We start from the raw sequence: 17,423 nt of genomic DNA on the forward strand, positions 1-17,423 counted from the left end.
ACTTTTTCGAACTAAACATTACAAGATTCTTATTTGCTCCAATTTTCACATTGTTCGAAAATAACAAAAAACAATCATAAAAAAAATGCACAACTTATCTCTGGATGAACTTTTCTGTGTGATGGAGTATTTACCACTCCATGATTTATCAAATGCTCTTCTTGTTTGCAAGGAATGGCACTCTCTGGATCAATATGAACCATTCTGGAAGATGATTCTTCATCATCATTTAAATGGAAAATTAATTTTATTATTTGATCGAATGGCTTCGAATCATCTTTGGAATATTGGAAAGGTGAAGGAAACTCTGAAGGGAAATGATGTGAAGAGTAAATATTCACTGTTGAGAGCTTTGAAATCGTGTAAATTGAAGGAAACGACAATTAATTATCAAATTGATAAGGCATTGATGAATTCTGTTTGTTTCTCGTATGAGAGTCATATTTTGAAAGATAGAACTGCTTCGAGGGAATCCTTGGGAAGGTTTAGTAGATTGGAGGAGAGTGAGTTGCAGGAAGTGGAGGAAGTGGAGGATAGGTCATCAATGATTGGAAAACGATTCAAGTATTTGATGGAACGACAATTATTTTCAAATATTGCAATTACCATCTCAACATTTTTCAATTCGATTCATTATAATAAGCAAATTGGATTTAAGGAATTTTTCAATGTCTTTATGAATGGAGAGGTAGAGCTCGAGTCTAAACCCAATGAAGATATGTACAAATTACGAATTGAAGTGTTTACTCTATTTTTAAAGAACTATCAAAGACTAGATAATGCAAGCAAATATTGGGAACAAATATTGAATTGTTGTCTTTATGAAATGGCAAAACAGTGTCAAGTTCAGGATTGTGAAAAATTATTGAAGAAAATTATCAATTCTGATGTTGTGTGTCCTCTTTCCAATACAATGCTTGGATGTGTGTTTAAAGACTTTGAGTATTATGAAGGTATTCTTCCTATAATTACTCAATTGTTTCAAAAGATGAAAACATATTACGAAATGCCAACATTTTCTGGTAATTTTAATTTTAATTATCGTGATGGCATTTCAAAGGCCAATGATATTGTGAAAAGATTAAGATATTTGGAAAACTTCAAATCTGAACAAGAGATAATTGAGCAATATATGGTCGATTTGTTTCGAATTTGTACTAGTTTGATTTCTACAGATGACCAGAACAATTTTATAGACGAAATTTTGAGAGTGTACCCTTCTATGGATCTACTCAAGTTCCCTTTTAAAGAAGGTTTCTTTGTAGTTGACAAGGTTATTGAAGTTGCCAACAGAAAAGGCATTCAGTATCCATTCGAAAGTATTCAACAGGCGCTCACTGAAGGTACATCCCTAACAGACACAGCCTCAATAATTCGCTACATTAGAGATCACTTTAAAATGGACATTTATGAGATTCAGAAAAGAACTCAATTCTTCATCAATTTTTTATGGCAACAAATTAACTCTTACCAAACATTTGATCATTTAAAAGAAGGATTCAATGGTGTATTCTTGCCCTCAGAATTTCCAATTGACTTGAATAGATTATTAGAGGTTACAGAAAACCCTGATTCGATTTGGAGAAGATTTAAATCTTTAGTCAACTTTTCATTTGATGGAACAGATGGTTTGCTGTATTTGAATGAAATATTCACGCCAACTATTTTCAATGTGGAAACTCTCTCTGCTTGTGTTAATAACTGTTATGATTCTGATATTCGTCAAGTACTTTACAATATCACCATGTTTGACGAGAATGAGAAATTAAGTGACCATGTTGAAAAGATGCTGCAAGAGAAAGATTGGTCCGATTTCACAGATACAGATCATGGCCAATATCCAATTTCAGATCCAAAGCATTTGATTGCTCTCTATAGAATGTGCATGCATGATGATTGAGCATTTTCAATTATTATCCTAAATAGTTTCCACTCTTTGGAAATTGTTGAGTTCAAATTGAAAGAGATCGGATTGCTACACTGCATTTCTTTTTATTTTTTTCATGATCTTTTTAAATATTTAATAATTATTGTAAAGTATTAAATAATTATTACAATATTTTTTGTATACACGCAAAGTTCAAGATGAACTCTAGAGATAATCACACATATTCATAGATCTTTTTCAAATAGAAAATTCCACTCTAGTCAACTCTTTCCTGATTTTGATTCGTCTTGACTTTTTCAAGATTTACTCGAATTGTCTTCCTTAGATTTTGTAAACTTTTTCAAGGCATTAGCTATTAATGTTTGGAATCAATCTGTCAAGTGTTGAGCAAAAATGTAACAAAAAATCGAGGTTTGTAGTTTTTCTATTTAAAAGTTCAGTTTCAAATAGACTAAGGGTGAAATATGAATCGGTTTGTTTCGAATACAACACCATGAAATTGCGCAAGGAAACAAGTTTTTGTCAATCAGCTACATAACGGTCCAAGAAATCTCTGTCAAAATTATAAAGATATCTTGCATGTTGGTGAATTGAAAAAAAAGCAATTATTCTAACTGCTTTCTTGTAGACGAAATATTGTACGAAAGTCAATAGGACAACTTTCTCTGAAGAACGAACAACAAGTAGTAACTGCACCACCAGACAATTACCTCAATATCGCTCACAGACAGATTCAACCAACTCAAAGCACCATTGTCCAAACACTACCTTTCTAACAAATTTGATACTATCAGAAACTTTAGAAATCCAATTGTAAAAATAGATCCCACTATCATTCCAAATCATACACAACCCTCTTTCTAATCTGTCCAAACAAATTACTCATTTGTAGTCGGGTGTATCTTTTTCAAAATTTAGTAAGTAACGAATAACAATTAAAATATCAGAAAACCTCAACTAAGTAGCTATATATACAATACGCAACGAATACTTGCTGTAAAACAACACAACAACAACACACAACTACTTACTACCTCAATATTGTTTTGTTGTTGTTTGAGATCTCGCTTTGTTACTATATTAATAGAATCTTTGCTTTGAAAAAAAAACAAGCAACATCAAACACTTGCGAATTCATCACATACAACGCAGAGAGTTTTTCAATATAAAGAAAATATACACCACTTTGAAAGTATTCTCTCTTCCCGCCCGCAGATTTTGTGTTACTAATTACTCAATAAGAATAATAATAATTGTATCCTTTGAATTTTCATTTAAATCAGAATAGAAAGAATGGTCATCTTACAACTCAAGAAGATTATGGTCAATTCATCAGCATCATCGACATTGAATAATTCAGTGTCGTCACCACTGCATGCTGTTTCTGCCACTAACCACCACACAACAACAACAAGTTTTGAATCATCCTCCAACCATTGTAAATCTTCCACTCCTTTTCTTGATTCATTTTCCTCTGCCTCAATGATTTCATCCAATGAATTATTCAAAGATAGATTGGATTTGAAAAAGAAAAAACAACTCTCACTTAATAATTATCAAACATCCTCTCCAACTCTTAATGTTCAACTGACTCCTAGTACTCCTACAACTCCTCATTCACCAAGTCATTTGGCTCATTCTCCCAGAAATGGAAAGCAGCCACGGTCTCGAATGCAAACTACTGGAATCCATCTGAAAGAAAAAGTCATTGAAGAAATACCTAGTGTTTTTGATGTTTGTTTTGCAACAGATTTGAAAAAGGAATCCTCTCATCAATCTGGAACAATTCTGGAGAGTGATGAACTGAAGCAATTGCAAGATACTCTATTGGCAGAGTATTGCAAACTCAGACCAGTCACCGTTCAGGTTGATAGAGAACAACGAGCTGACAAGACAGCTGTCTGCTCAATGAAACCACTCATTTCAATAACTCTTCAATTGCCCCATCTCAGTAGAAAGAAGAGAAACTAATAATAAATTATTCTAACTTGATGATAATTTCAGTGACGCAATTTTGTTATTCCAAATAAGTCTCGATTTCAAAAATGTTCTTCCATCCAATACAATCCCTTTTCTCATTCTTCTTTTAATGGAACTTGTTATAGCAAAACCATTTGGAATTGAGCACTGTAATGTTTAATTGACTTGTATAATGTTTGGACAGGTCACGCCAACCAATAAAAATTTACCAGAAAACTTGAAAAGTTACCTTACTCAAATCAAATTATTGGTCCATTTATGGTCCATGTTTGGTAATAAAAAACGATTGAGGAAAAGGGACCCTTAATGAAAGAGCCACAAAAACTCCGTAAAAAGCAAAGCATGTAGCACTGAATTTGCCAGTGGATCATTCATTATTGAAGATTAACACAGTAAATATTCCAATGCTCAGTCATCCAAAAAATTAAATACATACTCTGTGAACAATAGTTGAACAAAATTGCAAATGTTTCCTCGATTACAATAGAAACTCCACGATAACACTCAATGGTTAAAAGGTTTCTATTTAATTGTCATACATTACAATCATCTTCCAATTCATAGATTTTTTCTTCAAAGAATTGAAACACCTCAATTCGAATCAATCCTACTTGCTTGTAGTTGATCATCACAGTAATCGTACTTAATTGCCCTCAATACTATTGAATTACAGAGAACAGACATTAATATGATAAACCAATTAAGCCCTGCTATTCAAATAACCGCCAATATGTTGTAACACCCATTGCCAAACTTTGTTATTTTGTTTGTTTCAGCTCATGGAGTGTTGCTTTGCACTCCCGATCTCTCTTTCGTGGAACCCTGTATAATGAAAGCTGAGACAAGATATTTAATGGTTGTGATTGGGAACATTTCGGAAGTGGATTGTATGCAACCTTTACTTCTCTCTCTTCCATCATACAATAGATATTTGAAAGAAGTCCAAAGTAATGAACATTGTTGGTAAAATTAACTCTGTTTCATTGGAGTATGAACAAGGGATTATAATTTTTTTGTGGTAAGACACCTTTGTATGTATGTTCTTCAAAGAACACAGCAAGGTAGAACCAAATTCCCCGCAACATCGATTCAGCTATGAAAGAAAAAAAAAGTATGCAAAGACGCCACTACAAATCCAGCATACGGCAAACAGGGAAAAGTGGCGCATCAATTAAAGGAGCAACATTTGGCAATCAACACCACCACTGTAATGATACTACTAATAACAATTTTACATCACCATCAATAACAACTACAACGTTACAACATCATAGTAAACCAATAGTGATTCGCAAGTCACAAAATACTGAATGGAGTTGCCATCACCAACAAAGCCAACAATTAATGCTCTCTCCTTCCAATGCTGATGATTCGGAAGATAGTACGAGTCTCATGGAAGAGGAAGAGGATCCTTCATCAGTGCTCGAATGTACAGCCACTTCAACATCTTCAATAACAACAACAACATCGATAACCTCTTCAATACTTTCATCACAAGTTGTCTCTTCTTGCAGCACTACAATTAACCCATTCGCATCATTTGCTCTTCTTCCTCCGATTAGTAAGTTATTGATTCATCCTTCTATTTTACTCAGCATTGAACCCAATTAGAAAATAGTCCTTCCCAATCCATTCTTCCAGAAACTACTACTACTACTACTACCGATAAACCCCAACCACTCAACATTCTTGCATTCAATCCAATCCTTAATTCAATTCACGACGAACATGAATTGTTAAAGACCTTTAAGAAAGCTCAATCTTCACCACAATCACTCATATCAACTATTTTCAATTCATTCATAATGGAAACTCTATCCGAATATCCAACTGATGGAACTTTTGATTTTGGGTGGACGAATCCAAATACTACTGTACCGAATTCTCCTGTTGCTTCTCCTTCCACTTCCCCTCTCGAGTTGGCTAGTCCATCCAACAACAATAATAGCTTACTGAGATTTGCCTTGACTAGCAATTTACCTTCTGCCATGCAATCGGATGAAACCAATCCAAAACCACTCTCCACCAAACTTGTACAAACACTTGTGAGACACCAAGAAGAAGCAAACTCTGGTCCATTCCCAATACTGGACCCAAATGCTGTGCCTGACGAACCATTCTTCACCTCATTCGAAACTATGAATGATTTGTTGAAGGAACATGAACGAGGTGATTTGGAATCATTCCTCCTTGCCTTACCACCTGTGAAGAAGTGTTTATGTGATAGAAAGGCCCTCCACTGTTGTGTCTGTGGCCACGTAGGTTATGGGACAGCAAAAGATTTGTATCTGCCCAACTTGTCTACTGGTATAACTCAATCGAGACGCCTCTTGCTACCATCTCTCAGTTCCACACTGAAAGGTAAAAAGCTGATAGCCGAAAAGAAGAAAGACCTCATGATGGACGTGTACAGAAAATCCCAATCATCCATGATGAATGCAAGATTCCCAATTTTCCTCTCCATTTCCCATCCTGGCCACCTCCAACCTCCTTCAACGCCAGCTCCAAAACTCACCATCCCAGGAACTTTTTGTTGTGGCATGACCTATGAGATTTTTGTAAAGGTTTTTATTGCAAAACATTCACAATACAAGCAATTCTCCTCCATTGAACAAATGATGGATATTAAGAGAGATTGGTTCTGTGAGAAGGAAGACGAAGATGATGAAACCTACAAACAAGGTTGTTACAAGGCACTCATGACACGAAATTTGGGAATACATGTCGAGTCAATTAGTGATGCTATAAAGGGTGATTTCATTCAGTTCTGGAGGCATAACGGTACAGGTCATAGTGTTATTTTCAATAGCTTGAGTGAGGATGGTACTGAATTCGAGTATTGGTCCTCACAACGATCAACCAAAGGGCTGGGCTTCAACAAGGAAAATGTCTCTTCCATAACAAACTTTTACATTGTAAGATTAAAAGATGAACCAGCTGTTTAATATTATTTTCATCATAATAATAACTTAAAGTTTACCATCATGATCTCTTTACCTTTTAACGTATGTTTCTAATAATCATTGGAATGGGAATGGTACTTTCCAAGAATATGATTCCTTTAAAAAACGAAATTCCTTACTTGGAAATTTCTCATTTTCAAAACTACTTTCAAAAAATTAGACGAATACGCTTTGCACAAGAAACTAGTTTCAAAAAGCACTTGTTTGAAGTCAATCCTGCTAAGAAGAAATGGAACTCACCCTATTAACATTCAATTTGATATTTGGCACTTCCCTTATCATTCTCTATCTGGTAGGATTGGTAGCTTGGAAATATTACGATAAGAAACAACGACTTTTCAGAAAGGATATTCTCAAGAGAGTTTCTCGTCATGTCAATTCTACTCGAAAGGGAGAACATCACGTCAGCCAACATGAACCTCTTGAATCCTCTCCTCCTATAGTTATCTTTCCACTCTCAAGACAAGAAATTTATCCATACGAAAAGCAAGAAACTTTCCCCTCTCAAACCCACACTCCATCCTCGCATAGGATAAGAAGAAGTTCTATCGACTGTACTCATTTACATCAATCGTTGCACTCGTCCACTTCATTACACTACGATCATCACAAGTGGATTAAAATAATGTGGGATTTATACGAATTACTTCCACCAGTGCCTTATTTGAGTGTATTGATTCAGTATTTGAGTGATCCTGTGGTGTTTGTTGAGAGATGTGCAAAGATTTATGGTCCTTGCTTTTCAATTTATGCTTGGTTTGGTATCAAGTGGACTTTTATGGTGGGACCAGATTCGAATAGAATTTTCTTTTCAGATATTGAGGGAAAACAATCGAATTTGTTTAATCCTTTAATTGATTATAGTAAAGCTTCTGAAATGTTGAATAAGGCATTTGAGAGAAGTGACATCTTGCCAAGAAACCATCAAATTTGCTTGCCTTTCATTTCCAGAAGAGTGAGATGGCATCCACTTGAAAACGAACCTGAACTAAAGGAGGAGCCAATCTCCAAGAAACAACTATTAACTGAAAAAGAACATTTGAAACAAATGCTTCATGAAGGTTTCTCCTCCATTCAACCACTCTCTGAATTTGTTTTAGAAAATATTCGAAAGGAAGTCAAAAGCTCACTCTTCCACCTCAATCACATCAATTTGGATTTTGTTGATAAGAATGAAATGCCAGCCATAGCCGAAGCAGATCTAGAAACTCCAAAGCAATTATTTGGCATTACGAAGACATTTTCACCGAAGGTTTAAAGAAGCAACAATTCAATGATCAAGTTTTAGTGATGGGTGACGTTTTTTCACACATGTCTCGATTTGTTATCAAGTCAGTGTTGAGAAGCATCTTTGGATCAACTTTTGCCAAGAGTCATGGTGATGAGTTGTCAGAAATTGTTTCAACTTTGCAAGTTTCTTGTTGTGATCCATTAATGATGTGTTATTATAACTTTTTTAGGTTTAAACTGTTAGAAAATGTTTGGGTTCCTAATAAGGTTTATGAAATTGAATTGAAGAAGAAGAGATTACACGAATTATTGTTCAGAGAAATTGAGAGACATGTCAAAATTTATCAATTTAACATGACAAATGCCAGCACTAAGAAACCATGCTTGAAGAATACCAATTATGCTAACAATTCTCTTAAAACATATGGCTGCTACATGGACTATGTCTTGGAAAATCTTGGACCTAACCTTTCCAAATATGGATCCACAATTGAGCACACCATGTCCATCTACGCCATTCACTTTGAAGAATTGATTCTCTCTGTTCACAAACATGAAGTAACCAACCTATCCTGGACAATCTGTCACTTGGCACAAGATCAATCCCTCCAAGATAAGGTAAGAAAGGAAATCTTCCAATTTCAAGATGAATTGAAAAATCAAATGACCAGTTTAATTTCACAGAAAACAGATACAGAAGAGTATTTGAGCAAATTTGATCATTTGAATGGAGTAATGAATGATAATAACTTTGATGAGCCTAGAAAGGAGCTTTTGGAAGGTATTCATACACTCAAAAAGGAAGATTTGGATTTGCTCAATAGGGTGAATAGCATGGACGAAACCCCACCGACAACATTTTCTGCCAATGATATTTCAGATCCATTTGCTTCACATACTTCATTGGATACAATTCCATCTGAGAGTATTGGTACTCTTTCAAGTGCTCCTTCCTCACCGGTTGGTTTCGTTCCCTCTCCATTTTCTCGTTCGAATGATGAGTTGAAAGAGAATACATTCCCTTCAGATCAAGATACAATTAATTATACTGAGGAGCAAATTATTACTGGAGAATTGATTCCTCCTCACTATTTGAATGTCAATAGAACAGTATCTCCATCCAAGACAGAACAATTAACATTGCCAAATATGGATAATTTGAGTTTGGCTGCTCAAGCACCAATGCAATCTATTGCTCAATCCAAGAATTATGATTTCAATGTGGAGACTATTAGTCCAGATCTTGTACATAAGGGATTGGTTCAAAAGAAACTCTTGTTCAATGCTTTATTTGTTGAAAGTGTTCTTTCTTCCAGTTTCGACAAGCAATTCGAATCCATGCACCACTCAGGCCTCCTCAATCCAGATGAAAACAACCTCAGACTCCTAGACGCATGCTTTAAAGAAACTACTCGTCAATATTCTTTGAAATTCATGACAGGCAAGACGACCAAACTAGACTTTAGAACTCTTCGTTATTTCAATTATGACATTCCGAGCGGACAATTCGTTTCCATCGTTCCATACTTTTCACATCACTCGAAGGAATATTTCCCATTCGAAACTCATACCTACAGACCAGAAAGATTCTTGGAATTGTATCACCCAGATGAGAAGGAAGAAACTCCAACCATTGAAGTTTCGAATAGTGACACTGAGAAACAACAAGTACTTCGTGGTGGACCATCTGAAGTTTCTGAATTATCCTTCAACAAGTCCAATTCCATTGAAGAAGATCGCTCCTTAATGAACAAATTGAGAGTTGACCAAGCATTCACTCAATACGGATATGTTCCTTGCAAATCCCATCAACAAATTGTCAAGAATGGTGAATCTATCGAAAGTAACACTAGTGTTCTATTGGATACTTGTTTGGGTTGTAATTTCATTCATCTTTCGAGTAGAGTTTTCGTTATTGAACTTTTAACTCATTACAAGGTGGAAATTCCTCAATGGCAAAAAGCTGATGTTTCATCCAACAGATATTTAAGTTCTGAGAGTCATGATTGTGCATTCCCTATTCATCCAGTTGCTCTCGTCCTCAATCCATTCCTCTAAAAACTCATTTATTAGATTATTTAATTCTCATTGTAAAGTAGTATTTAATTTTCATCAAATAAGGAAATTCAATAAAATACAAAAAAAACTATTAAGAAACAACAAAAAAAAATGCTTTCAAATATTTGTCATAATATGGGTGTTTCCGAGAGTGATTGGAACAAGATGGACCACAACTTGGCCACTTGCAACATCTCCGATGAAGACACTTTAAATTCATTCAATAGATATCAAGATTACTCACCACTCACTAAGACAGTGATGGGAAGTATTAAGATTGATACCTCCATGAAGGAAGATGCCGTTTTGAAGAGATATTTCAAATTTAAGGAAGGCACGGTGCAGTTGAAGATTACTAGAGAGTTTCAAGAAAAGTTAGAGTAGGTTTTTATGAAGAATTGATTTGATAATTATTATGTTTTGTATTTTCGGAATTTTATATTAATTTTGAATATGATTTTCTAATTGATGATGTAATGGAATTTTAAATTGTATTGAATTGAAAAAGAACCATTGATGAGGTTTCGAGTGTTTTAGTTTCGTTTTTCCCTCAATTCTTTTGTCTTGAGGTTACGTGCTCACCAGCAAATTTTGAAATAGTGGAAGAAAAGCTGAAGGAGGATATTGAAAGTGGATGGGTAAGATTATTGGTTTTGGATCCTCTTTCTGATGACGACGAAGAGGAATAATTGTTTTAAACATTTAAATAATTTGTAAATAATATTAATACCATCAACTCTTCAATTAATTCAATAACAATTAATTCAATTATTGAATTAATCAGATTTTGTATGAATCAATATGATTTCTCCATGGATCATCGGTTCCTTTCCGAATACCTTCCGATTCCCAAAGATTGTTTTATTATAAAATTGAATTAATTTTACAATAAAAAAACAATGCAACAACAAGAAGTGACAATGAACCTCTCACTCCTTGATGAAAATCTTCTCGGATCTATATTTTCCTTTGTTCCTATCAATAGATTGGCACTCCTATCACAATCTCGATTAGATTTAGTCTGCAAGAATTTCTACCATTTTCTCCATTTCAAAATTAATTTCTGGCAAAGAATTTATGGAAGGGAAGTTGATGAAACCAGTTCACAAACCAATCAATCGTACAAGCATACTGTACATTATGTTTTGGAGGAGAAGGAAGCACATGATACAAAGATTTCAGATGATGAGGAAGGTGATGAGAATTTGATTGATAGCAGTCAATTTTTGTACAGACCTGAACAATATAGTGAGGAAGATAAAAGACAAACTGATGTTTTCAGGTGGATGTTGGTTCATTTGATACAGTCGAAGGATAGATTGAGTGTGGGAGGTAATGCTGTGAAGGAGAATTTTCAAGTTGTCTCTTCAATCATGACTGAGAGTATTCATTCAAATACTTGCTTTGCCATTTGTAATGTATTTAATAGACATACAGAGTTGATTGCTTCTGGAACTCGTGATGGATTGATTCATATCTATACTCGAGATTATGGAAAGGAATTTTCTGAGAGATATAACCTTATCAAGAATGATGATGAATACATGCAGGAATCTGACTCTGATTACAAATTCAGTCTCAGAGTTAAAAGTGCACACAATGATGAAATTACATGCATGAAATTCTTGAATTCTCAATACTTTACCAAGAGGTCAATGCACTCTGACAATATCAATTCTCTTATCCTCCTCACTGGCTCAAAGGATAGAACTCTCAAGATGTGGAAAATTACCTTCTCAGAATTTGAAACATTGAGCGGTAAGAGAAGTATTTCCATGAAATTAGTTGCCACTTTAGATTCCCATCAGGATTGGATTCGTGACATTACTCTCATCAGTCAACATCCAACTAAGATTGTTACCACATCAAGAGATAAGACAATCAAGATTTGGGATTTGAATAGATTGGATAAAGAAATAACTATTGATTTACCAAGTACCTTAGCATGGACTGTAGCAGATCACTTGGATAAAGGCTATCTCATTGTTGGGTTGGCGAATGGTAATTTACAATTCTATGATGTAATGGGAGGAAAGTTAATATATCAAATGAAAGCTCACTCTGACCTCATATCTGACATTCTCTATGTTTCCAATCAGATTAATCCAGATTCTCCTAAACAATTAATTCCACTCATTATTACTATTTCCTACGACAAGTCCATCTCCATATTTAATGCCCTTACTTTGGAGAGAGTTATACAAGTGAGTGAAGCTCATTCGACACCTCTGTTTTCTCTTGCATCGAATGGAAAGGATTGTTTCACTACATGCTCAGTTGACCAATTCGCCAAGCAATGGAAAATAGAGAGGAATGATTGTAAACTAGAGCAGCTACTTATTGGACCAGAGAAGCACAAACAGCTGGTTTCCCCAAGTCCAGTCAGCTCTATCCTCGAAATTAGCAGTATGTTTAGCACGAGAGAATGTAAAATTGTAACAAGTGGAAGCAAATCATCCAATCCAAGTGCCCAAGTGATTCATTGGAATATTTATCAGTATGGATATCAGATCAGCAATCTAAGGAAGAGAAGAGACACTACTGTTTCCCAAATGTTCTCCTCACTCCAAAGAATCAGTACTCTGTGATGAAGCTATTGGAAGTAATTCCTTCAGATATCATGTTGAGAAACTTTACCATCAGCGCTAATCGAGTGATTTGTATTGCTGATTTTGTGCCACATGCCTCGAGAGAGACTATGAGAGAAAACTTCTTAACTCAAAAGAGAGCTGCTATTTGTATGTGGACTCTCTAATCTGTTGTTGAATTAAATATTTAATTTCTTCTTGTTTCTATTGTAAGCTTAATTATATTGTAAGAACCCTATTAAGAAACAAAAAAATGTAAAAGCAGTAAATTATTAAATATTAATTGATAATCTCTATCTGTGCTTCAATTTTCGTATGTAAGGATAGGGAAGAAAGAGAATGGAATACCTTGATGATAAATATTCTCTTGATAACACCATCGAATGGGAAAAGGTAGTGCGAAGTACTATCTAGATAGATTACTGGTTATTACAATATGGTCAATTAGGTTGTTAGTAATTGCAAATAAATATTATATTAATTATGAACACAATCTACAACAAGCCTTTCCAATTAGCATAGTACTGTTGTTGTTGGTGTAATTGTTATTGGATTTTATCATCTTCATCTTCAAGCCATATGTGAAGTTGGTGAAAAAACGTTGTGAGTGAATAGAAAAAAAATAAAAAACTACATTGCATTTTTTAATCAAAAAAAATATCAAGTCTTGTTGGCTACTCACTCTATTGTTTTTTTGTTGTGAACAATTCTTGATTTTTGTACAAAGATTGATACACTAGACTACTCTACTACTACCTCTACAACTATAATAGTTGTATACAAACTACTTTATATAATTTATTAACTAATTTATAGGAAAATGATGGACGATAATAATCCTAACATGGATGATATGGAATACGAAGATGATGAACAAATGGACTATGAAGACAATAACCAATACGCTGGTATTTCTATGGAAGATGATCAACAAAACTTCAACTTTAACGAAGCTGATGAACTGAAAGTACAAGAAGATGTCTGGCCAGTCATTACAGCCTTCTTTGATCAAAAAGGAGGTCTCGTAAGACAGCAATTGGACTCTTTTAACGTATTTATTCAACAAACTATTCAAGAACTTGTCGAAGGTACATCAGAAATTATGCTCTCCAGTAGTGCTTCATACAAAGTTGGCCAAAAGAGAGACCAACAACAAAATCAACCACAATTCAAGTATAATATCAAGTTTGGACAAATCTATTTATCTAGACCAACAGTAGATACCAAGTCTGAACAAATTGAAGCTTACTCCTCCGTATATCCTAATGATGCTCGTCTGAGAAATCTTACCTATTCAAGTCCACTCTATGTAGACATTCACGAAAAGAAGATTACTCTCAGGCCCGGATCAACAGCAAACATTTATACAGCCCAAGTTGGTGAAGAAGATACAGATGACTTTATTGTGCAAAGCAAAATCCATAATCAAATTCCACTCGGTTCTATTCCTATCATGCTTCGTTCTGTCTATTGTATGTTGAGTGAAGTGCAGGATGTTACCGATGTTGGTGAATGTCCATTCGACTCTGGTGGTTACTTTATTATTAATGGTGGTGAAAAAGTTATTATTGCTCAAGAACGTATGGCCACTAACCATGTATATGTTTTCAAAAAGGCAATGAGTAAGTTCAGCTATGTTGCTGAAATCCGTTCTTCACAAGAAGGTGGCTACAGAGCACCAAGTGGATTTTTCATTAAAATGGAACCTAAGCAAGGTAATAAGAAGGGTGGTATTGGTGGATTAATTCATGCCACAATTCCATATATTAGACAAGATATCCCTATTGTCATTTTGTTCAGAGCTTTGAGTTGTCAAGCCGATAAGGAAATTATCAAACATATTATCTATAATTTGAACGATGGTCAAATGATGGAACTTTTGCGTCCATCTTTGGAAGAAGCTGTTGCTGTTCTTTCAAACACTGTAGCTTTGGATTATATTGGTAAGAGAGGTAACACTCTTGGTGCCAGTCAAGAAAAACGTATGAATCATGCTGAAGAAATTTTACAAAAGGAAATGCTTCCACACGTTGGTATTGGTGACACTTCATACGATCGTAAAGCTTACTTTATCGGATACATGGTCCATCGTTTATTATTGGGTGCTCTAGGTAGAAGACCATTAGATGATCGTGATCACTATGGTAACAAGCGTTTGGAATTGGCTGGTGGTTTGTTGCAAGGTTTATTCTTACAATTATTCAAGAAGGTTGTTAAGGAAATGGAATCAACATTGAAAAAGTCAATTTTGAAATCATCAGAAATTGATGTTGCTCCAGCTGTCAATAAGAGAACTATTACCAAGGGTCTCCAATATTCACTTGCCACAGGTAACTGGGGTGTCCAAGGTTCTAGAGATATTCGTGCTGGTGTTGCTCAAGTGTTGAATCGTTTGACATATACTTCAACTTTATCTCACTTGCGTAGATTGAACACACCAATTGAAAGATCAGGTAAACAAGCTGCTCCTAGACAATTGCACAACACTCAGTGGGGTGTTATTTGTCCAGCTGAAACTCCAGAAGGTGGTGCTTGCGGTTTGGTCAAGAACTTGGCTTTAATGTCTTATATTACTGTCGGTACTGACAAGACTCACATTTCTAAAATGTTGGACGAATTGGGTATTAACAAGTTGCACGAATTGGACGAATCTGATTTGAACAAGTACACTAAAGTTTTCCTTAATGGTATGTGGATGGGTGTTCACCACACCCCAGATGAATTGGTTAAACACTTGAGAGTCTTGAGAAGAACTGGTGCTGTCGATATGCAAGTCAGTATTGTTCGTGATGTTAGAGAAAGAGAAGTTAGAATTTGGTGTGACAGTGGTCGTTGTGCTAGACCATTATTCATTGTTGATCGTGATCATGATACATTATTCATTAAGAATCAACATGTTCAAGCTCTTCGTGAAAATACCATGAACTGGGACAATTTATTAGAACAAGGTCTTGTTGAATTGATTGATACTGAAGAAGAAGAATCAATCATGATTGCTATGGACTTTAGAGAACTTGTAGAAAAGAGATCATCTGCCAATGAAGGCAAATCTAGGAAGGGTGGTAGTAGGCAACCATATACACACGCAGAAATTCACCCTAGTATGATTCTTGGTATTCTTGGTTCAATTATTCCATTCCCTGATCACAACCAATCTCCTCGTAACACTTACCAATCTGCGATGGGTAAGCAGGCTATGGGTGTCTATATTACAAACTTCCAACAACGTATGGATACTCTTGCCCACGTTTTGTACTATCCTCAAAGACCTCTTGTTACAACTCAACCTATGGAATATTTACGTTTTGGTGAACTTCCTGCTGGTCAAAATGCTGTTGTCGCCATTGCTTGTTACTCTGGTTACAACCAAGAAGACTCTGTCATTATGAACCAAAGTGCCATTGATCGTGGTTTGTTCCGTTCTGTATTTTATCGTACCTACAGTGATCACGAAAGAAAGAAGGGTAACTTTTTATTGGAAAACTTTGAAAAACCAAAACGTGATACTACAGCTGGTATGAAGACAAGTACCTATGAAAAGCTTGAAGATGATGGTATTATTGCTCCTGGTGTTAGAGTATCTGGATCTGATATCATTATTGGTAAGACTGTTCCACTCCCAGAAGAATCAGCTAAGCAAAAGACAAGTCGTCAAACCAGACTTGATATGAGTACTCCTTTGAGAAGTAATGAAAACGGTATTGTTGATACAGTTGTTGTTACAACAGATTCTGAAGGTTTCAAATTTGTCAAGATTAAGGTTAGAGTTGTCAGAATTCCTCAAATTGGTGACAAGTTCTCATCTCGTCACGGTCAAAAGGGTACTTGCGGTATTACATATAGACAAGAAGATTTACCATTCACTCGTGAAGGTATTGTTCCAGATATTATTGTCAACCCACACGCTATTCCATCTCGTATGACAGTCGGTCAGTTGATTGAATGTTTATTGGGTAAGATCAGTTCCTTGTCTGGTAACGAAGGTGATGCTACACCATTCACTGATGCAAACGTTAACTATTTCTCTGAAATGTTGCACTCATTGGGTTATCAAAAACGTGCCAATGAAGTCATGTTCAATGGTCACACTGGTAGAAAATTGGAAGCTCAAATCTTTATTGGTCCAACTTATTACCAACGTTTGAAGCACATGGTCGACGATAAGATTCACTCTCGTGCAAGAGGTCCATTACAAAACTTGACAAGACAACCTGTAGAAGGTCGTGCTAGAGATGGTGGTTTGCGTTTCGGTGAAATGGAACGTGATTGTATGATTTCCCATGGTTCTGCTGCTTGGCTTAAAGAACGTTTGTTCCAAGTTTCTGACGAATACCGAGTTCACATTTGTAATGTTTGTGGTATGATGGCAACTGCTAATATCAAACAACAACAATTCAAGTGTGATGCCTGTGATAACAAGACTAGTTTCTCTCAAGTTTTCATTCCATATGCTTTCAAGTTGATGATTCAAGAACTTATGGCTATGAACTTGGCTGTTAGAATTATTACTGCTACTGAATAAATATTTAATTTATTCTATTGTTAAATCTCCATCACTATAATACTTTGAATTGTAAATAAATGAAATTATAAAAATTGTTAATATTCTTATCATGTTGGATCTCGAAATTGAATGTTTCATTCGCTTATTATAACAGCGTTCGAGTTCAGTTACTAATATTAATTCAATAAGGCTTTGCCGCAATTTCATTCCAC

General features: G+C 35.2%; 7 protein-coding genes across 7 annotated transcripts; all 7 read left to right on the forward strand.

Moving 5' to 3' along the window:
- Positions 1-85: 85 nt before the first annotated feature.
- Positions 86-1,900, forward strand: NAEGRDRAFT_75429 (uncharacterized protein; the record flags this gene model as incomplete). The annotated part of the gene is made up of 1 exon (XM_002669561.1): positions 86-1,900. One exon carries the CDS (start codon positions 86-88, stop codon positions 1,898-1,900), a length of 1,815 nt encoding a protein of 604 aa, XP_002669607.1.
- A 577-nt stretch (positions 1,901-2,477) lies between these two features.
- NAEGRDRAFT_82090 (uncharacterized protein) lies at positions 2,478-3,886 on the forward strand. The gene is made up of 2 exons (XM_002669562.1): positions 2,478-2,805; positions 2,854-3,886. The coding sequence occupies exon 2, from the start codon at positions 3,182-3,184 to the stop codon at positions 3,857-3,859; it is 678 nt and encodes a 225-aa protein (XP_002669608.1). The 5' UTR covers positions 2,478-2,805; positions 2,854-3,181; the 3' UTR covers positions 3,860-3,886.
- Positions 3,887-4,963: 1,077 nt separating this feature from the next.
- On the forward strand, positions 4,964-6,813 carry NAEGRDRAFT_54087 (uncharacterized protein; the record flags this gene model as incomplete). The annotated part of the gene is made up of 2 exons (XM_002669563.1): positions 4,964-5,429; positions 5,510-6,813. The coding sequence occupies 2 exons, from the start codon at positions 4,964-4,966 to the stop codon at positions 6,811-6,813; spliced, it is 1,770 nt and encodes a 589-aa protein (XP_002669609.1).
- Positions 6,814-7,060: 247 nt separating this feature from the next.
- NAEGRDRAFT_75432 (uncharacterized protein) lies at positions 7,061-8,089 on the forward strand (the record flags this gene model as incomplete). The annotated part of the gene is made up of 1 exon (XM_002669564.1): positions 7,061-8,089. The coding sequence occupies one exon, from the start codon at positions 7,061-7,063 to the stop codon at positions 8,087-8,089; it is 1,029 nt and encodes a 342-aa protein (XP_002669610.1).
- A 179-nt stretch (positions 8,090-8,268) lies between these two features.
- NAEGRDRAFT_75433 (uncharacterized protein) lies at positions 8,269-10,119 on the forward strand (the record flags this gene model as incomplete). Its single annotated transcript, XM_002669565.1, has 1 exon — positions 8,269-10,119. The coding sequence occupies one exon, from the start codon at positions 8,269-8,271 to the stop codon at positions 10,117-10,119; it is 1,851 nt and encodes a 616-aa protein (XP_002669611.1).
- A 920-nt stretch (positions 10,120-11,039) lies between these two features.
- NAEGRDRAFT_54089 (WD40 domain-containing protein) lies at positions 11,040-12,707 on the forward strand (the record flags this gene model as incomplete). The annotated part of the gene is made up of 1 exon (XM_002669566.1): positions 11,040-12,707. The coding sequence occupies one exon, from the start codon at positions 11,040-11,042 to the stop codon at positions 12,705-12,707; it is 1,668 nt and encodes a 555-aa protein (XP_002669612.1).
- An 820-nt stretch (positions 12,708-13,527) lies between these two features.
- On the forward strand, positions 13,528-17,254 carry NAEGRDRAFT_59892 (DNA-directed RNA polymerase II; the record flags this gene model as incomplete). The annotated part of the gene is made up of 1 exon (XM_002669567.1): positions 13,528-17,254. The coding sequence occupies one exon, from the start codon at positions 13,528-13,530 to the stop codon at positions 17,227-17,229; it is 3,702 nt and encodes a 1,233-aa protein (XP_002669613.1). The 3' UTR covers positions 17,230-17,254.
- Positions 17,255-17,423: the final 169 nt, after the last annotated feature.

The sequence above is a fragment of the Naegleria gruberi genome (genome assembly GCF_000004985.1).
Source record: "Naegleria gruberi genomic scaffold NAEGRscaffold_80, whole genome shotgun sequence".
Lineage (NCBI taxonomy): Eukaryota > Heterolobosea > Eutetramitea > Acrasida > Naegleriidae > Naegleria > Naegleria gruberi.

Bases quoted from the DNA above. Each gene is read 5' to 3' on its own strand.
- NAEGRDRAFT_82090 (XM_002669562.1), top strand. From the start codon at position 3,182: ATGGTCATCTTACAACTCAAGAAGATTATGGTCAATTCATCAGCATCA.